Here is a 21,013-nt window from a genome sequence, read left to right as displayed (position 1 = left end):
AGTGACATAATTGGTTTCTTGGATTAAGAGATCTTGAAATGGCTGGTACAACAGAGAGAAGAGGAAACTCTCTACCAGGGTTTGGGTTTAAATACAGTAACGTGATGGCAAAGTCATGTTGTTATTGCGTGGTAATCTTGCATTTCTCTTGCAAGAAAATGCTTTCTACACTGTTATGCTACAGAACAGGCACTTTTAAGGCTCATCAGTGGCACAATATTAAATCTATCTCCTTTCCTTGCATTGCATAATCTGAGTGTTGTTCTCCCATAGCAGCAGAAATGATGGAAGAATTGCATAGCCTGGACCCACGAAGGCAGGAACTACTGGAGGCCAGGTTCACTGGAGTTGGGGTTGCTAAGGTGAGTGTTAAGTACCTTTGGCAACAGGCATGACTGCTTATCCATTCTGCGCTGCACTGCACTGCACTTTGGGTCCTTCATTTCTGCGTTGATAACTTTGCTTTGCTAGCAGAATGTTTTGTATCAATAGTTGTGTTTTGACCGTTAATTTGCCTGAAGTATGTTTAAGAGGAATGAAAATGGGATCTCTATGAGCAGATGTTTTGCTATACGGAAGATGTTGGGTTCTAATTGAGTTCTTAGGAGTTCCTCCATCTTAAGGCTGCTTGCACACCCCAAAAAAACCCTGACAACTTTGTCTTTGCAAGCGGGAATCTCATCTGTCTCTTCCTTTCTCCAAGAATGCATTTAATAACTGAATTTGGCCATTTGTTAGATACAGTTTCAAGTTTACTGTGTTTGAAACAAGTAACGAGCCTTAATATACCCAGGAATTTGTTCAGTTCTTGGTGAGTGCAGCGTGCTAAAATTGTGTACTCGGTCACACAGAACACACACACAAAACGTATTTGAAGGTAAGCTCTCCTGTATGTGTGATCTACAGCCTGCCAGTAAAATCCCATCTTTGTCCTCACGTACAACTTCATAACTCTTCAGCAGCTGCCTTTCTTGAGTAAGGCACTTAAATAATAACACTGTGTGGTTGCTTGATACACTGGCATTAAGCTGTTGGCTCTGCAGATGTTGTTGGGAGCGTCGATTGACAGTCTCTCTGAGCAATGAAATGGTGGCAGAACTCAAAGTAGGTCAGTGATAAGGAGTTTGCCTCTGAGGGAGATGCTGAGTTTGGACAAAATCAAGGTAGATGGTAAAACAACTTATCATTGCTAGATAATTTCCAGAAACCTCTTAGAAATATTTAGGGAAGGAATTTCGTAGCTGCTGTGTTTCTTAGAAATACTGAGAGCAAATCTGAACTTGAAAAAGGGTTTCTTTTGAGTTCATGCTTTCCTCTCTGGTTTGCACTTCAGTCAGGACTCAAACAGGGTTAAGTCTTGGAAGGGAGTGTAAGTAAAACGTTCAGCTGTAAGGTAGCGTAGCAGGGAAGATTAACACCAGAGGTTGTTAAGGGATAACAATTTCTTACTGAAGTAAGGGGGGGGGAGGTTGATCTTTTTCCCCCACTCTGAAGACTTTTTTTTTTTTTTTAGTCTTAAGGCCTTTATTAGCATGGAAGTTTATAATACATAATGTATTTACGATCTTGAAAGACTTGTTTTATAGAACTTCACAACTTTTTATGTACTTTTTTCATGTTTCTTGCATTTTCTCCCCACGTATGTCACTTCAACATCTGCAGCTGTACCAATGTGGATACAGGCAAACAGCTTTCTACAGCAGCTGAGACATAGAAGTGTGGACGCTGTCGTCGCTTTAAAACAGCGTCGGCATGCTCAGTGCTCACAAAGAATGTTAAACTATTCCTTTTAAAGGAATAACCTTTAAAAGATACGGGAAAGCAAGTCTTAATTGTGTTTTCAGTAGGTTCGGAGCAGCAAATACATGCCCTTTCTCTGTAGGGTGAATATCGGAAAATCATTTGTGTTTCTCTAGCATACCCAAGTGAAAAGAACCCGTTTCTTGGAGGCTTTGCCTTGAGCAAAGCTATTCTGTTACTGAGTTTTATTTTTACCTGTCGGTACGCAGGATAGTGTTTCACTCTGTACTAGTCAGTAAACTGGTAAAGTGCATTGAACTAATTTCAAACGATACCTATTTACTCGCATAGGTGCTAATTGGCAGTAGATCAGCCAACCATTGATATGAATTAGCATGACTCTACTGTTGCAGCAAATCTTGGTTGCAATATTAATCTCAGCTACTACATTCCCTCCCAGGTTGGTGCTTCAAATTCCCTCCCTACCCCCCCAAGTCTCCGTCCATCATGCTCCGCATTGGCATTGGTAGGTCATTGTCTTAATGGGAATATATTGGGAAGTCTGTGATACGATTTGTATGATTCAGCTAAGGTTTTTAGCTCTCTCCAATTAAATGCTAAAGGAAAGCTGCGCAGAGTGAGTTAGTGCCATCTAGTGGGACTGGGACCGGCTCATCCTCCTGGGATAGAAGGTGTTGTGTTGCTGTTTATTGCATAAAAGGAAGAAATGTCATCTTAGGTGCTCTCCTATTGGGTGAAGGCAGCAGTCAGTTGTGTCTGAGCTTCCTGCCTTCCACCGACTGGGTGCATCACTTAGTTAGGTTTCTTGCATGTATAAAAATACAGGGTATGTTTTGGGCCTGTGTAAAACTCACATACTCGTTTACATCCTTAATGCAACTACAGCTTTAAAGCCCACTTTCCCTCCCTGTTGGCAAGTAAAGAACTAGACATGTTTCTGGGAAAATGAGTAAGAATAAGCTGATCTAGAATACATTTTTAGGCTGGAAACTAGGAAAAGAAGCTTCTAGCAATCAGAGTCATGGGATTCTGGAAGAGCTTTCCAGTAACAGTAGTAGAGAACAGAAATCCTAAACTGTTTTGGAAACAGCTGTGTGCTGTCACCTCCGGTGGTAGCTGAAGGCACAACCCAATGACTGAGGTCATTTGCAGTCCCAAATGTCTCAAAATTTTGTTGCAAGTCTGTGATCAATTATCTCATTTAGTACCTGGAGAATATATTTCTCTAGAAGCTTGGGGTTAATACACGCAATCAGATCTAAGAGCAAGGCATGTTTCTAGGCAACTGTTATACCCATGTGGTTCATCCAGGTCACTAGATAGCTTCAGAAAGCCAGTGATGCCTTAGGTGTCTATTCGTACCATATGGGAAAGTGCCATTCTTCCCCAAATTCGCAAAGGAAGTCCCTGAATTAACACAGGACTATCTGACACCTCCCAGGATTCCTGCTTATTTAGTTCCAGTTTATGTTTACTTACGTGGGGAGATCTGAGTACGTGCACTTGAGGCATTATTCTGAGTAGTCACCTCGGGCATCTTCCTTGGGTATGTAGGAACAGAAGACAAAATGTAGTTTGTTTCTCTAGATAACATTGTTTAATCTTGTCCGGTTTCATCTTGCACCTCTCTTCCCCCTGTCTGGGTGCTGCCTTTAAGATATCGGGCAGGTTAACTCCAAGGGGTTTGCGTCATTTCCACAGACTCTTCCTGGCTAAGAACTGGAATAGGGGATTGTGATGGGTGAGTCTGTATTTGCACATGGCTTGTCTCAGCCTTAACAAGGGTCGATCGTCACAGCAGCGCACGCATCTACGAGTTTGGTCTTTAAAGGATCTTCAAACTGATGTGTGCCGCTTTATTCCAGCAAAGCCAAAAGGGCTGATGTATTTCTAGAGAGACTAACCTTCGCTGTCATGCTGTAACAGTCTAGGTCCAGGTGACTCTGCTAGAATGAGGAGTATTAGTCTTAGTGGTGGGTGCTGCTCCCTTTCGTCCCTCTTGGAGGTATCGTGAAGAGGGAAATGAAAATAAGCTGAAGATTGTCACTTATGCTGTGGAACATCTGCCTCCGAAATGAGAATCTCTTACAGAAAAGAACAGTGTTTATGTGTATTGTGTGTTTTTTACCCTTTCTCTGTCACTCTGGCAGCCTTGATCAGTTCAGTACCCACCAGTTGTGTGGTCTGCTGGGCAACTTTCTTAGCAGTGAAGTTACCAAGCTGAGAATTGATGTTTGAGAATAATCGTGCCTTCCTCAGAGGGAAGTGACGCTGCATAGCGACAGTCCTTAACGCGTGTCACGTGCCACCAGGCGAACCGGTTAGGAAGAGTTGTGAAACTTAGAATTGAATTTATCGGCTACCACAGAATGTGCCAAGACAATGCCAGATACTTGAAAATTGTTTGTATGCTTCCATGTGCAACGTTGCTTATTTTGAATGTGTTGTCTGGCTGCAAAAGCCCAGAAATAGTTGTCAGATCTCGGTTCCATTTCTGCCCCCGAACTGTGAGGGTTAGGGTGAGTTGCATGGCCCTTCTGTCTGGTTTGCGGTCAGTAAAATAAAAATAATAGTTTTTCAGCCTGAGAGAACTCTTCAGGCGTAATGGAAGCCAAGTAAATCCTGCTGCAGATCTTACCTACCTGACAACAGTGGAGGTTACCCATGAACATCTGATCGTAGATTAACTTCTCATGGCAAAAAGACCCTGCTGATTTGGGGATTTCGTTATTGGCTGTAATACGGAGCTTTTCCAAAAGCCCAATTAAGAAGCAGGCTGTAATTCCAATACTTATGTGACGCTTGAAATAAGGTAAGAGTATGTTAATTAAACCCATCTGATACCGTAGCACTGGACCATTGGAACTGGAAAACCATTCGACCATGTCACTGCTGTAAGCCTGTGTGGAGTCAGCGCTGACTGGTAGTGGAACTAAGGATCGACTTTTTCCCCTTGAAATCTCTTGATTTGCTACAGAATTCAGAACTCGGGTTGCCTTGGCTTGAGGTAATGAAGCATGTCTCCGCCACTGAGCTAGCAAGAGAATTTTGCAATGCGTGTTGCTCTAAGTCCAGGTTGGAGACCTTGGCTAGGCGGTTGGAATTCCTCGAGCGCTCTCAGTACGAGGAGGTGAAGAGCACAAAATGGAGACGAGCTGCAGACAGGCCTACGGGATCATTTCGGGGAGCTTGGAGGGGCTGAGGAAGCGCACGAGTCCTTCGAGGCCATAGATAGGCTTGAAGAGGAGATAGGTAAGGGCAGTTGAGTCGGGCTGGCTTTGTTAGGGAGATCCAGTGGGAGCTGTTATCAGGTGAAGTTGTTGCTACTGAAACTTCAGCCATCGTGCCTCATTTGTGGCCTTTCCAGGGCTCTTGCAGAGGGAGAAATGACTAACCAGCTGGTGTGAGTGGACAGATTTTCAATTCTTGCTTTTGAGTAGGAGTCTTGAAAGCGGCTGCTACTGTTGCATCCACCTCTCAACATGGAGGGTTTGTTATGCACAGGCAGGTCACGGACTCAGAAGCAGCAGTTGATAGGTGAATCACAAGGGAAGGGAGCACGCCAGCTTATCTCAAAGAAATTCCTTGCAGAGGAGGAAGTGTGCGCTGTTCTTGTGCTTGTCGTTTGGGTAAACACTCTAGAAACTATTAGCTTGTTTGAGATGACCCACGTATTTTGAATTTTTGCTGAGCCCCATCACCAGCTCTCTTGACAGGGGACAGTGGATGAGTGGGCTGTAAGTGATAGCAGAGAAGTGCGGTATTATCCCAAAGCAGTCTGTGCTAGAAGAGCCAGATGCCAGTGCAGATGACTTCTTCTGGAGCAAAATTGAGAAGGCCTTCCTGTGCAAACTATTGCATGCTTATTATTCCCTACTGCTACTGCCCTGGCAATACTCTGATGTTAGTATTCTTTGACACTGCTTACTTTGTTTTTTCCAAAATTCAGGTTTGTTCCTTTAATTCCTTTTGTGTCGTGGCCACTTACAATGGTATGCTAAATTAAGTACTGAGCGTTTATCCAATGTCAGTTGCTGAGTTAAATATAAACAGTCAGGAAACATAATTTTGAAGGGTTTTTTATACACACGCTCGCTGACTCTTAGTTGAGGGGGAGATGCTCAGAGGTATAATGTCTCCTATCATCTGAACCTGTTGCTGTAAGCAGTTGATAACGAGGTTATGGGTGAAACGAGATACCTGGCTGGCTGATGGGGAAAACTTGCTGCTTCCTCCTCTCACACAGCTGCATGAGAAGAGGTACAGGCCATGTTCCTTAATCACCCTAGGCATTGCATCTTTGTTGCTCCGAGTCCCGCACCTTCTAAAGAACAACTTGTGTTCAAGCCAGAATACCTCAAAACAAGACTTTTTTTGCCAACTTTGGCATGAACAAGACGCTTTGGTTCTTTCCCTGTAAGACAGGCCTATTACTGTAAGAGCAGTGCCAGTGAAGGCCCTCTGGAAGGTAATGAAGGGAAAGGAAAGCTCGTGCAGTGGGAAGGGGTCAAAGCTCGCCTACAAAGAGCTCGTGCTGCGTGTGTTCACAGTACCCACACGTATGACAGTGAACTTGCTGGAGACTTGCAGACAACTGCTGAGCTGTTATTCTCTGGTTCCATAACTTAGTAGGTAGTTCCTTTTCACCCTTTCTAATGCTGCATTGAGTTCAATTTTAGGATTTTGTCAGTGTAGTTTCTAGAGGAAGTTTTAAAGTAAAGGGAAAATAGGTGGTGGTTTTGTGCTTTCCAGAATCTATGAGCAGAACTCAGCCACTCTTTTGTCAATGCAAAAAATGGGTTTGATTCCAACTGCTAGAGCTGTAAATTTCCCATGCAGAGTTGTCGGTACAGGTAGCTGTGGTACTGGAAGTAAGAAAAACCTTGTGGATTTTGTATTAGGCATTTTTCCAGCTGCTTGCCTTCCAGAACTTTACATTCAGGTGCAAACTGAGTGGATTTTTTGGTACTGGAGCGGATAAACTTGTATTTCTGAAAAAAACCTTCGATTGTTTGTAACTATAGATGGCCTCATCAGGTTATTTCTCTGGGTGACCCTAAATACAGGTCCGTTGCTGAAAGACTGGCCTTCGTACGCCACTGACGTACCCTTTCAACCGGTGTTGCTGAAACACTCAAACGTGGCATTTTAGGAGCAGCTGTTCCTGTCATTTGCTGTCCATGTGCAAAATGGAGGCAGTGCGGTTTAAGCCAATGTGGAAACAACTTTCACTTTCATCTTTATCATGTCAGAACCCCAGTGTGTCCATCTGAGACCAGCGAATGCTGATTTGCTGAGATGCTCCTGCAGATCATAAAGCTTTCATGCTTGCTCAGAAGGTTGATGTCTTGGACGTGCTGCTGGGGTTGGAGTTCATGAGAGGAAGCAAAAGATTTTAGAGGACAGCATTTGTGCAGTTTATAAATGAGCTTTTTACATGGGTGAAAGGATTAACCTTCTGTTGCCACTTGCAGTAAGATACTGCACTTTTTTAATCAAGGAGTCCTTCATGTGGATGTAGCTAAGGGTAGTGTTGGCACTCTGTAAAGTCCTGTTGGCCAAGGAATAAATCCCTTGCATAACCAAGACCTGTATCTTTGCAATTTGGGAGCCATCGTGTTGGGTGGTGGGGAGCTTGTTGCTTTGTTTGAAAAGCACCTCTTGCTGAAGAGATGAGGTAAAATACCTTTCTGGTCTTGAGCTATTTGTGTGACGAGTTGAAGGTGTAAGGTATGACTTAAAAGAATATAAAGCTGCAATTTTTCTTAAATTAATTTGCTTTTAAAATGGAATATTAAATGTAGCTTCTTAAGCCATTCAGGTGTTGTGGGGTTTGGGTTTTTTTGGATGGGTTTGTTGGGGATTTTTTTGTTTTGCTTTTGTTGTTGAAGGAACTAACCATGTCATTTTCGGAGAAACAAATTTGGTCGTTAACATTCACAGTGTAATACAGAAGGTAAACAGAACTTTTACTTTCTGTGGATTCCTGCTTGGAAACTGGGGTTAGTAATGCCTAGGTTGTGTCACAAGTTTAATTTGTTGGTGGTGTTTGTCTCGTAAGTGGGGAAGGGAGAACTGCTGCCCTCCAAAATAATTACTGTGGGATTTCTCTGGTGTTAAGGCTTCACCACCCCTCCCATAAGTTTTCTGCTCAAGTATGTAATGAGAAGTGGCTTTGCCTTGAGGAAAGATTGATTGGTGAGAAGTGGTTACTGCAAAAATAAGAATGCTAAAATAGAATGAATCTTTGGGAAAAGATGCTCACCAGTTATTAATGGAGAGGTGGCTTCATCATGTCATTCTTCCTGTTAATACATTCCGTCAGTAATTGTGATTCTTGTTTTTATATCTTTGTCACATTTGTCTAGATTTCTTAAGTTAGATCTGTGGGAGGATACTTTTGTGTGAGAGCACTAGGCTAAAACACAGTGACTTGGCATGAATCACTTTCCTTTTAAAACCAGTTTTGATGTGGATTTTAGAAAATAATTTTCAAAAATGCTGGGATATGGAAAAATGCAGATGTGTATCCAGCAGAGATGCAGCAGACTCTTGTAGGTTCCTGGTTGGTTTTTTGGTAAATCTATTCCAGCCTCTTGAATTTGTGCTTTAGCTTGGTAAACTGTTCTGTTGGCAGGTCAGCCATAGGTCCATAAAATAGCCTAATGAGAGATTGTCTTATGGGAGCCAGTTGTGCTGCCGTTAACACAACTTTCCCTTGTTCACTTTCTTAGTGTTAAAGAAAGCATAAAAATGCATCTAAAGAAAAATCAGTGGTACTGCCAGCATCTGATAGCAGTAATAGCTGCCCTGCCAGATGGAAGATGCCTCTAAATTCTTAGCCCAGGGTCAAGCAGATGCTTTCCTGAAGAGCTGAGCTTGGAACTGCTGCTACTCAACAAATCAGAAGTTTTGTTTCTCAAGCCAGTTGTCTTAGACTTTGATGAATACTGCCTTGGCGGTTTTGTGGATGTGGTTAAATAGGGCAGTTGGGATATACACTGATACAGGCCTGTCATTGCAAAGGCTGGGTCCATACGCTGAGAAAAGGCTGTCGAGCTGGCAGCCCAACTTCCATCTTGCTCCAAACCACTCCTAAAGTATTTAGTGCCCCATCATGTGTCTAGGTATTTGACCCGTGTTGCTGCTGTGTTCATGTGACTTAGAGCAGCGTAGTTAGCCCAGAGATGCAATGTTTGATAGGACGTATCTGCCTTGTATGGAAGTTGTTTCTAACAGTCTGCTTGTTTTTCACTAGGGTCCATTAAATAGCGAGTCTTCCAACCAGAGCTTGTGCAGCGTGGGTTCTCTGAGTGATAAAGAATTGGAGGTAAGCAGGCACAAATCCTCACGGTAATTGCGTTTAAGGTGGACGTGATTGAACTCAAAGCATAGAAGGAATTGTGTGAGAGTGGGTAACAAAGGGACTAGTGGAAATATCTAGTCTGGATCTTAACCCTACAGTCTTTAGACCATCCTGTGAAATAGTCTTCCTTGAAGCTTCCTGCCACAGCAGGCAGACTTTACCCAACCCCAGAAACACAACATGTGTAAAGCTCAGCTTAGGAAAATGCTTTCAGCTGCATTGTGATTTTGTTTGCTGGTTTTGGATACAGTTTTGGCCAAATAAAAAGCCAGAGAGCATTAATGGAAAAGTTTGCCTTACTTATCAAGTATGTGAATTTGCAGAAGTCTGTACAAAGCTGAGCATTCTTATGAATTGCTCTGTGGAAGTGTGGGGAGGTGAAAATTGATGCTTTGTCCCTGTTTAATCTCACTGCTTTAGGATTAACTATTTCAAGACGCTAAAGCAGCATGAATTGTAGAGTTACATTTGTTACTTCAAAATTCCATGTTAGTAAACAAAATCTCAAATCTAAATGCATTTTCTTACGCATTCAAAGAACTCTCCACACGGTTGCCAGGTAAGTTTTGCATCATATTTCCATCTGTTATGTGGCAGTACTGATAGGAGGTGAAGTTTTTCGGGAACACAGTCTCTCAAACGCCATACAACTAAATATAGCTAATTGTGGAAAACTGAGTATTCTTCTTATTTCACTTGGGTTTTAATTGATCAAGCTGACATAATCGCATCTACCGCTCCTTGCTTTTTCAGTCTGTAACAGATAATGTTACGTGTAATTTTTGTTATGTAAGTACTTGAATGGAAAAACAACCTGAACGGAGTCTCATTGATATGCTCACAGTTCCATGGAGGCTGTGGTGTTAGTCACGCCAACGCTGTTCATGAGTTGCTCTTCGCCACGCAGCGAGGAGGCGATGTCATCGACTTGTACCGTACAGGAGCTGGTACAGCAAGCCCCTAGATAGTTACGGAGTTTCAGTACCCCAACACAATAGCCACCTTCGCCTTAATACCCCCCATCCTATTACCAAACCAGGAACGTGTCGGTGGCTGCCCAGCTGGTAACATGGCACTGCAGATGTCCAGCATCCGCTGGGGACACAGCCAGGTTTAGGTTCTGGCTGTGTCAGCTTTATCCTTTTTATCCTATTGAAGGAGGTGGGTTGATTTCCGTGCTCACTCTGTGTGAGTCTTTTGGCAGAGATCTTTAAACAGGGTACTTTGGACTTTGGTTTCCAAAGAGCATGAAGCTTAGGTTTACCACAAACTTTCTGGCCATGACTTTCCCTCCCCCAGAGCTGTTTTTTGCACGCTGTGGTTTTCATCCTGCCCCCAGGCTACAGTTTAGTGGTGGTTGCAGTGATTGTAAAGCATATAGCTCACAAATTATTTGGGACCCTTTGGGGTACGAGATGTTTTTAAAATCACGTTGGTGATGGAAATGACAAGGTACCTTTCTTTCCAGTAACCTCAATAAGCTGCTTCAAGCGCAGTGCTTCCTAATGTTTTCTGCAGGTTTGGCCAGGGAAAGCACCATGTCAGGGTCTTCTCCACTCTCACGTGTCTAGGCTTGCCAGCCTTGTACAGACGGGTAGGGATGACACTTCTAGAGTCTTCAGGCCTCCCACCTGTCCTCTGTACTGTGCCTGAGCATAAATATATCTCTGCCCACTGATAAGCTGCCCCTCGGGTCACTGGTTGCTCGAAGAAATGGCAGATGCAGCAGATACTTGACTTTTTAATGAGATAAGTGCAGATGAATGGGTGCATCTGTGGCAGCTTTCTCCTGGCTGCCATCTTAGGGAGCTCTGCCTTGGTTTGTGTAAGATTGCAGTTGTGCACGAGGAGACAGGGTAGTTCCAGTAGCTGTCTGTGAAGGGCTTTGGGAAGTAGCGTTAGCTGCAGGCAGGATGAATTGCCCAGGTAGATTGTGACTAGCCACTCAACTGCAGATTTGGATGTCTGTACTCTTGTCATTACTCCTCTTGTACCAGTACTGTGATCACTGAAAGGGTTTACACAGGTTTTTCTAAGTGTTTGAACTTGCTCTGCTAACCCTGTGAGATGACTGGGCAGTAGAGGCTGGCTTGCTGCAGCTGAACTAGAAAAAGCATTAACCCATTAACCTCCTTCCTGCCCGTGCTCTCTCCCTTCCGCAGCACGTGCGTCAGCGGTAGCAGCTCTCTGCGAGCAGTTGTTTCTTTAAGTACCAGCAGTAGGAACAAACGCGCCAGAGAAGGGAAATGGCCACTGGGGATGTGGAGCAGATTATTGTGTGTTGGCATTTTCTTTAAATCTTGGAATAACTGCAGAAATGTTAATTTTGAAGTATTGTTTAACAGACTCCTGAGAAAAAACAGAATGACCAGCGGAATAGAAAAAGGAAAGCAGAAGCATACGAGACCAGTCAAGGTAATTTGTTCTCCTGACCCTGCTGCAGGATTTCTGAACGGTTGGTAATTCGTGCACGTTTTGCGCAGTCAGTGTCCTAGGAAACTAATGGCTCTTCTCGAGGGTGTGTCAGGCAGCTTGTTATAAACTACTCCGTGATGGTGTAGTTCTCTTCTGGGAGCCTTGCAGTCCTCATTGGCAGGAAAATACTCGTCTTCGGCTTACTCGCACACGCTGTTGTGTTTTTACGGGACAGGCTGCCCAAAGGCTTCATGTGGCTTCTCTGAAGTGTAGTTTTGGTCCCGTATCACTACACAGGCAGCAGCCAGACTCCAAAATACAGCCTGTACTCTCCTCCTTGCTTTTTGAGACGTATGCCTGCCTTGTTAGAGTAAGTTCTCACCACAGCAAACAGAGAACAAGCTGTGCTCAAGTAGAAAGCGGGCAGTGCTGCCTGAGAGTACTAAGAAAAACCCAGCGTGTTCAGATTTTCTAGCAAATGGGCATGGGGCACATCTCTCTCTCTTTTATTCTTCAACAAGAAAGTAACGGGGATGGTGTTGACAGAACTGCTTTGATAATATTATAATAAAAGAAAAGGGCTAAGTTTTAATGAGCAGGTATTAAGCCACCACTAATTATCTCTCTAGCTCTCTCACAAGCGTTCCTATAAGAGTTAATGTGCAGTAATTTACCTGAAGGCGGAGGAGTCAAAGTACCCTTTGCTCCCTCCTTATCTTGAAGGAAATTTTGGAGAACCTATGCAACATTTAATCACTTTTAGTGTTTCCTAAGTACTTTAGCAAGTGCAAATGCTGTTTGATTAGATTTGGTGTGTTTGGAATGAAGAGTTAATTGAATTGTTAACTGTAAACCCTCCCAACAGCAGCAGAGGTGTAACCCCGGGGCAGTCTTTTGTTGTGCAGAAGCTTTTGTTATAGGTGTTGCACCTTTCTACAGGGATAGTTTTCTAGAATGGCATTGTAACTTCTGTTCTTAAAAATACCAACTCTTATTTTCATCCTATGTTTTGCTTTTTAGGAAAAGGGACTCCTAGAGGACATAAAATTAGTGATTATTTTGAGGTAAGCACCTCTATGTTGCCTGCTTGAATTCACAGTATGCAAAATCCATAGATGGAAGTCTGTAATGTGACTTCTGTTACTGATCCACCTTTGGAGTCATGGATTGACGTTGTTAACCTGATATGCTCAAAGTGATTAGGTAGAGGATAGGAGATTTTTGCCAGTTGGTTTTTAAATCAACATTTATTGGAATTGATAAAGCCGTTTTTTAAAAGAGCAGCCATGTAGGTTCGGGATTGATTTCCGTTGGAACCTGGATCTCGAAGGACGGTATCTCTTGAGTATGCAAACCTGTTTTGACACAGGTCTGGTGCTGCAAAAGAACCTACTGGCAAAGCCCCACTGATTGGAGTAGGAAGTTGTTTACAGGGTTCCCTCTCTAGAAAAGCTTGCCATGGGGAGGCTGGCACCACACCGAAGACAGAGACCCCTCCCTAAAACAGTGATGGCAATTCTAAAAATCAGTATTCTTTAATTGCTTTGTTTCTGAAGTTCTTCTTGGTCTGCACAATCCAGAGCTCTAGCTTTTCTCTTAAGTTTGTTCTTTACTTTGCTGAGGAACTTTGAGTTAGAAATTAAGTGCTTATTAATGCTAGTGTTAGCATCTGCCCTGGCTAAAGTTTTTTTTTGTAAGTGTGGTGCAGGAACAGGTATTTCTGTCCCAACCAGAGGCCCAGCTGCTTACCTGTGTGTCTTGACTAGTGACTGCGCAGATGCTTCGGTGGGGGTGTACGTTTGCTACATGCTCTGGAGCACAGTTAGTCGTGTCCCCTCACAGGGAATGGGCTTCCTAATTCTGTACAGTGAATATTTGGTCTACATCCAAGTGTGCAAGTTTATGTCTTTTTGCGTTAAAGAGAAAAATGTCCTCAGTGCAAATGTGAATGTTTGTCTGAAGTACGCTGGCAGCCCAGAAGGCCAACCGTATCCTGGGCTGTATGCGGAGAGGTGTGGCCAGCAGGTCGAGGGAGGTGATTCTGCCCCTCTACTCTGCTCTGGTGAGACCCCACCTGGAGTGCTGCGTCCAGCTGTGGAGCCCCCAATATCAGAAGGATATTGACCACTTGGAGCGAGTCCAGAGGAGGCCACGAAGATGATCAGAGGGCTGGAGCTCCTCTACTATGATGAAAGGCTGCGAGAACTGGGCTTGTTCAGCCTGGAGAAGAGGAGGCTCCGAGGAGACCTCATTGCAGCTTTCCAGTACCTGAAGGGGGCCTACAAGGGTACTGGGAGAGGACTTTTTACAAGAGCCTGTAGTGATAGGACAAGGGGGAATGGGTATAAATTGAAATCAGGGAGGTTTAGATTAGATGTCAGGAAGAAATTCTTCACAGAGAGGGTGGGGAGCACTGGAACAGGTTGCCCAGAGATGTTGTGGATGCCCCATCCCTGGATGTCTTCAAGGCCAGGCTGGATGTGGCTTGGAGCAACCTGGTCTAGTGGAAGGTGTCCCTGCCCATGGCAGGGGGGGTGGAACTAGATGATCTTTAAGGGCCCTTCCAACCCAAACCATTCTATGATTCTATGATTCTATACTTACTTATGCTGTTATTTTGAAAACTGCATGAAATCTTAACATTTCTAGTTTGTTTAAATGGAATTTTAAGGTTTTCCTCGTAGCTTATATTTAGTTTGTTTAAAAGAGTCCCTAGGGCATTTAAGGCTTAATTTTTAAGATTAATGTGTTGCTTCTGTCTCTTAAATTTGCTTAAATATACTATATCTGTGGGATTACTGATGATCAAATCTGTTGCTTTGGCCAGTTTGCTGGGGGAAGTGGCCCGGGAACCAGTCCCGGTAGAAGCGTACCGCCAGTCGCCAGGTCATCGCCGCAGCATTCCTTATCCAACCCCTTGCCGGTAAGTGTTTTCCATGGCTTGGCATTGGCTAGGTTGGTGATCATGCTTCAGATGGGTAATAAAAGGGTTTGAACAGGTAAAAAGTGTCTCTTGGTGAGTGATTTGGCTTATTCTCTATTCGGTTTGGAGGTTTTGTTAAATCTGAAAGTGGGTTCTGGCAGTGAAGCCAGATGCCTCCAACCCTGTAACAACGGCAAGGCCAGTTGTAGCTGATACCAATATCTGAGCTTACAGCATGCAAGAGTCATGTTTTTAGCGTTCTGTGTGGTTGCAGATGGATCACTGTCCTTAATAAAAGGCAGAACCGACATACTAGTTAACTCTTGTAGCTCACTCACCATCGAGCTGGGAGTATGTAGCATGTTTGCATAGCACGAGTACAACGACACTCCGATCTCGATCGGACCCTTTGGGTATACTGAAAAACGTGTATGCCATAATTACATTGGGAAGGTCTTCTGTTACGTGCATGTGACTTGAAAGGAGCATCAGCAAAATCTTGCAAAGAAATGTGTATACGTGCACATCTGTTGCTACTTTTTGGTTACGTAATTCTATTTTGCTGTCGCAGCATTTCTGCAAGATCTGAATGTGAAGAAATAACCGGTATTTTTAAGCCATTTTAGCACAGAGCAGTGAAAGAAACTTCTTTCAACTAGGAAAGCAATATTCAGAGGCTCTGGTGTCTAATGTTTAGTTCTGAACGTTGCCTGGGTGTCCCTTTTAAAAATTTTCATCATTTTTTGGGTGTCACAAAAATACGGAGCGTTGTGGGAAAGGTTACTATTCTGAAAATCAAATGGCAGGTCTTTACTGATTACATGATTCTGCAGAGACCTTTGCACAGTTCGTGAATGTGTACCGAACTAAATCCCAACACTGAATGCTCAGAATTCAGTATATGTTGGGCTGAGATTTTTGAAGCTTTTAATGCTGCTTTAAGGAAAATGTCAGATACGCTTCTAGATGGTTTTGATGTTTACAGAAATGAAAAGATATATGGTTAATTGAAGAGCCCTTCCTCCTGTCGTATTAATTCACTAATGCACCTCTTTAAAGAGAAGTTAATGAAAGAAATACCATCTCTGGATGTTGTAGATGTGTGATATGTCAGGGTCGGTTCTTTATCCCAGCAGATAACCTGCCAGCGTTTGATGGTACAAGTTGATTCTTCCTTTAGTTTTGTTCTTCTACATTTGTGTATATGAGTAGGTAAAAGTTTGAACAGAGCATTGCTCATGTGGTAAAGACTGGTGTTGCAGTTAGTTTCTCTAGGCCAGTTTGTCTTTCTCCTTCCACAGGTGCTCTTTGGGTTTCTTATCTTCTGTTCTTTACTCTTGCAGCTAAACCTGTAGTGTTTGCTTGCTCATAATAAACTGTTATATGCATTTGCAAGATCTGGCCTCTTACAAACTGAGTGTCAACGGTTTGAGCTAAGCCCTAAAGAAATGAGGGGATGAGTGAAAATTGGAGAAGATGGGGTATCTGACCTATTACAGATGCCAGTATGGTCTGGGAAGAGAGCAGAGTGTTAAAGTGTCTTTCACAACGAGACAAACCTCCTCCAAACCTGTGAGTTAATCTATACTGTACTAGAAATTTTCTGCAATCAGGTCTTGCAGAGGAATTGTAGTGGCTTCAGGACGTTACTTCGTCTTCTAATCTCTTGACTGCTTTGAATTGCCTTGCTTCTCCTTTGATCAGAAGAGTGATCTGCAGGTCTTCAGACTCTTGCAGGGTCGCTGTCATATACAAGCGTTCTTTTGGGGAAGAAAACACACTCTTGACATTTGTAATGTTAGCCAGAAAATCTGCTTAGGTTTGGGTTTTTTAAGAGAAACTGAAGCCTGACCTGACTGTTTACTTTCTATGTGGCGTATGCCTGGCCCGAAGTTAGAGCTGGGAAGGGCTCAGATGATGATTACCCAGACTGCCAAGTTTTAGCAGTGATGGGCTGGCTTTTAAAGCAAGGGCAATGAGATTCTGAGTGCTGTAATCAGTGTAGCTCAGATGATTCTGATTCTTACTGAACCCAGTTCCTGCATCGCTGTTGGAAAATGAGGCTACTGCAGGAGAAAGGAGCTGGCCTTTACGAGATGTGATGGATGTTGTCTTAAAGATTTTGGAAATGCGTTAGTACTTTGCTTGTCTTGCAGGAGGTTGATCACAGCTCTAATGACAGAAATGAGGTTATGGTGACGACCGGATCCTAGTGATGGTTAGGTTGCTGACATTTAGCAGTTTTGTCTCAGTTTAATTTACCAGAATAACAAATGTATCGTGGCACTGGCTGTTTTAAAATGAGTCCTTAAAACAACATCAAGCAATATCATTTTGAATGCATTGATTAAAGTCACAATGCTCTAAGATTTTTTTGCATCTGCAACCTGTTTTGCCCCATTGGCTCTGAAAAACACGTATTTGCAAAGAAAGGGGGAGTGTTAACTGACAAGGAATTCTGTCCTGTGTGTTCATGTATTACCTTTTTTTTTTAAAGTTGTTAACTTCATCTACTTTGTGATGTCTGCCATTGGAACAATCACTCCGGGAATCCTGTTTGAGTTATCAGATCCTCACCATGCTGCCTGCTCATTCCTGAGCTGCTGCTTCGCTGACAACAGTTTTGGCAGAGCCAGAGAATCGCTTTTTTTAAAAAGGGAAAAAAAAGTTCATTGTATTTTTTTTGACTGTGTTACAGCGGCGAGTGGAGCAGCCGCTCTATGGGGTAGACGGCAGCACAGCAAAGGAACCACAGGAGGAACACTCTGCTCTGCCAACGCTGATGTCGGTGATGCTGGCGAAGCAGCGACTAGAGAATGAGCAGCTGGCACAGAGGGGAGGTGGCCTCTGTTTTACTTTTGTCTCGGTGAGCAGCTCTGAAAAGATTTGAATCCTAAGGGATGTTTCTAGTTAAGGGATGGGGAATTCGAAGCTTTTCTGCTCAAAGACAGTGGTTCAAGTGCAGCCTGGTTTATTGATGGCCAAATCTACCATCTTCTGGTAAGTTCAGCTTCCTTGTGGAGAGTTGTAGGTCCCAGGCTTTGCATGTTTAATAAAATGATGTGAGTTTTCAGTTAACAACTCAAAATCTTAGTAAATCAAAATAATAGCAACTGAGAGGCTAATCTGATAGATGCAGAAAAGCAAAAGAATGTAGTATAGTCTTGCTGTGAGAAGTGTTTGTTTTGGCCTCACTTAATCTCAGCTGACATGAATTATATTAGGCTTTTAGAAGCTTTGTCTTTTAGCAGGTTGGGCCAGAGTTCTTGAAAGAAACTGACTGTCTTGTTTTAATGAACTAAATCTTTAGAGCATTCTTAACATGAAAGTGTGGTGCCCTGGTCAGGCTGTGCCTCCCGCATGAAGATCAGCATATCTGTGTGGGCACCAGTGGTCGTGCTGAGGGCATATAACAATACACTGACTTTCTTTTGCAGGCCCAGCAAGGCAGCCCATCTTCTATTTTTGCACTTCCCAAAAACAGATTTCCATCCACCACAAACAGTCACAGGTATAGCTCACTAGATGATACATCTCTTGGTTATGAGATTGAAGCTTGATGCAGCTTGTCTTCCACACCAGAGGATGTCACTTGTAGTAGATGTGATTTTTGCAGTGGAAAGAGCCAGTAGTCCCAACCCAGTCTGTAACTGTTGATTGAAAGTGAATCACTCTGAACTCTGTTCCTTATCCTGTAAACGATGCCTTTCAGTCGCTGCTAATCTGTTTCAGTTTGCCTGTAATCTGTTACTGAGGCTTTTCTGTGTGAACACTGTGGGCAGTTCTTCAGCTGCATGCAAATGTGCTGAGGAGAGGAAAACCTTAGCTCTGTCCATGTCAGTTCTGTTGTGTCCTGAATGTTCTTCCTCTCTTCATAAGTGAAGACGTGAAGGAAGCAAGAGTGGTAATTGAATACTTCCTTCAAGTGCTGCGTCATGGGTGCGTCCACAGTGCCACAGTACAAATACCCACAATCTGGCTGCAAGTTCTTTGGCCTCTGCAGAGTACATCCATGGCATAGTTAGTCCTGTCAAGGTGGAATGTGATGTGATCCTGACAGTGCTTCTCAGCAGCTTCACTGACCTGGAGTCAAGAAGAGGAGTAGCTCTTCTGACTGTGCTGCTGTCTTTTTGGTGCCTTTTAAATTAAGATTCTTCTTGTGGCTGTATGGCAATATTTACTTGTAGCTGTGTCATCTTCCGCTGTTGCTTATAAGGATGTTGCGCTTCATCTGAAAGGGTTATCACACACTGGAACAGGCTGCCCAGGGAGGTGGTGGAGTCACCATCCCTGGATGTGTTTAAGAGACGGGTGGATGAGGTGCTGAAAGATATGGTTTAGTGGTGGACAGATACGGTTGGACTGGATGATCTCTAAGGTCTTTTCCCACCTAGTGATTCTATGATTCTATGATTCTATGATCTGCAGTTCACCTCTCCAAGCCGGCTTTTAGCCTTTCGATTTTTATCTCTGATTTCTCTGTGACTGACCCTTCCCTTGAGTGATTTTTAAACAGTCAGTTTCATGTCAATCATTGTCTCACATCAGTCTGTCAGAGATGATGTTGTTGCTGAGGGAAGTTCGTTCTCCATTTCCCCAGCAGGCAGTACATGTTCTTTGTGCATGAAAAACAGCACTTCTGCCTCTGGAGATACTTAACTAGCTTAAGTCCGAGCTCTGTGGTGTCCCTAGGGTCGCATCTGTTGAATGTATTGTTAAACTGCTGCTCTGTGAAGGTCCCTGTTTCTTGCTAATGCGTGGAGAATTCTTGTGCAAGAATGATGCCACAACTCAAGAACCTGCCAGACAGAACTTTCAGATTTCAGTCTTTGCTATCCCAACGCCAGTGCTTTCAAGTGTGGTCCCTCCTGGAGTGAGCAAGATGGTTTTTATTCTCTCCTGTGCTTAGCATGCCCACAAGGTCCATCTTCCTTGAAAAGGTTGATGTTATCTGAGTGTGCTTTCTGCCAGTGCTCAGCTTCATGGTATTCTCTGGAGGTCTGGATGACGCTGAAGGCAAAGAATGCAGGAAGATGCCTGGCTGCATGATGAGGACATGTATACATTCTTGCTTTTCCCTTCCAAGCCTGTTCAGAGTTGATAGGGTTAAAAAAAGTCTTGAGTGATTTCCAGTTAAAACCACTTCTGGCAATGCCAAAAGCAAGTCAGCCTGAGCATGATGTTCGTAGTGTTTTCAGACAGTGCTAGGGCCCTCCATGTGCTCTGAGGCAAGGTGAGTTGGGATGAAGTCACATGTAAGAGCATCCTGAAACGTGACTTCATCTGACACAGTGCAAGCATGTCTGTGCATTTGGCAAAGTGACATAACAGTCACTGAAGAAACTTTCTGCTGTTCGACTAGTGCAGCCTAGGTAGGCAGCCTTCTCGGCCTTCAGTGACAAGCTGTTGTCATGTGTGCTTCCCGCAGGCTGTCAGGAAGCATAAACCAAGTTAAGGTAGAAGTGAGGCGACCTGCCCCGGCCTCCGCTTTGTCTTTTGGGGTTTAGGCTCATCTTGCCTGATGTGCAATGCTGGCAGGTGTTCTTTTTGATCTTTCCCATACTGGGCGTATGTAGAGAAGCAACAGTCTGCCAAGTTTCTCTCTTACTTCATGGTATCAGCTTCCAGGCAAGCCTGAAATTTGGAGAACAGTTACATAGCAACTCCACAGGTAAGTCTTTGCGAACTCTTCTCAGAACCAGGGTCGTTGCTTGCTAGCCATAGGTGTGAAATCTGTGTATGCAGTCACGGAACGATGTTCTCTTATGTTGACCTGGGTTTATTTAGATGTTGTGTTTGTGCTGACTTCCTCCCCTTTTCTTCCCCACCCATTAATCAGAGTGTTTAGTTTGAAATACTGCTAGAGAATCAGACTGCCTTATCTTCCTGGGTATAACTCTCACTTGATTGGTGAAGGTATTTGAGATGTGCTGCACCCCATAAAACTTTCCAAGTAGGTTTCACTCAAGAACTGTAAAGCTCCTCTCCCCAGTAGACTCTAGTATATCAGTTTGACAGAATCCTGCTGCTAATCTGTTACAGTATTTTAAAAAGACCTGTGTTTTCTGTCAAGGCCATCTTGGCGCTGTCTTCTGTCTAGCAGGTGGTTGTTTGTGCCCATGAACCATCTCATAGATTTCATATTCCAGCTGAGGGGTTGGGAGTTGGTGGGTTTCTTCTTACGCCTTTTTCCTGCGCAAGTTATGTTGCACTGCAGGAAAGGACAGTGAATGTCAGAAACCTCCAAAGAGTGGGCAGAACTCAACTATAAAAATAAAATTTGCAGGACGTGGAGGATGTTGTAGCCTGTTAAGTGTTACCAGTTTGTGTTCTCCAGAGCAGCTTTGTGCTGGCTGACTGAACCTCCTGTCCCGCAGGGGCCCACTATGTAATAAGAAACTGAGGAATGGAGAGAGGTCTTCCCCAAACTGCTAGGATGCAGGGGATCAGTTCCTTCTTCAGAGAACTAACTGGTCAGGGAAGGTTATGCTGTGATGTTGAGTACTGGCTATTTGAAATATCACCTGTTTTTCTTAAGTGTGGTTTAT

General features: G+C 43.6%; 1 protein-coding gene across 1 annotated transcript in view; it reads left to right on the top strand.

Annotated features, from left to right (window-relative positions):
- The first annotated feature begins 281 nt into the window (after positions 1 to 281).
- The window catches only part of LOC104513083 (serine/threonine-protein kinase tousled-like 2), a 40,437-nt gene continuing 19,705 nt past the window's right edge, over positions 282 to 21,013 (top strand). The window contains 8 exon segments of the mRNA XM_010156311.1: positions 282 to 362; positions 9,020 to 9,091; positions 11,473 to 11,542; positions 12,563 to 12,606; positions 14,370 to 14,465; positions 17,164 to 17,331; positions 17,903 to 17,927; positions 17,930 to 17,976. Coding sequence (XP_010154613.1) covers positions 282 to 362; positions 9,020 to 9,091; positions 11,473 to 11,542; positions 12,563 to 12,606; positions 14,370 to 14,465; positions 17,164 to 17,331; positions 17,903 to 17,927; positions 17,930 to 17,976 — 603 coding nt within the window.

Source organism: Eurypyga helias, unplaced genomic scaffold (genome assembly GCF_000690775.1).
Source record: "Eurypyga helias isolate BGI_N326 unplaced genomic scaffold, ASM69077v1 scaffold31757, whole genome shotgun sequence".
In the NCBI taxonomy this organism is placed as follows: Eukaryota; Metazoa; Chordata; class Aves; order Eurypygiformes; family Eurypygidae; genus Eurypyga; species Eurypyga helias.
The sequence above is the reverse complement of the archived record's forward strand: the minus strand, read 5'-3'. Positions and strand labels throughout refer to the sequence as shown.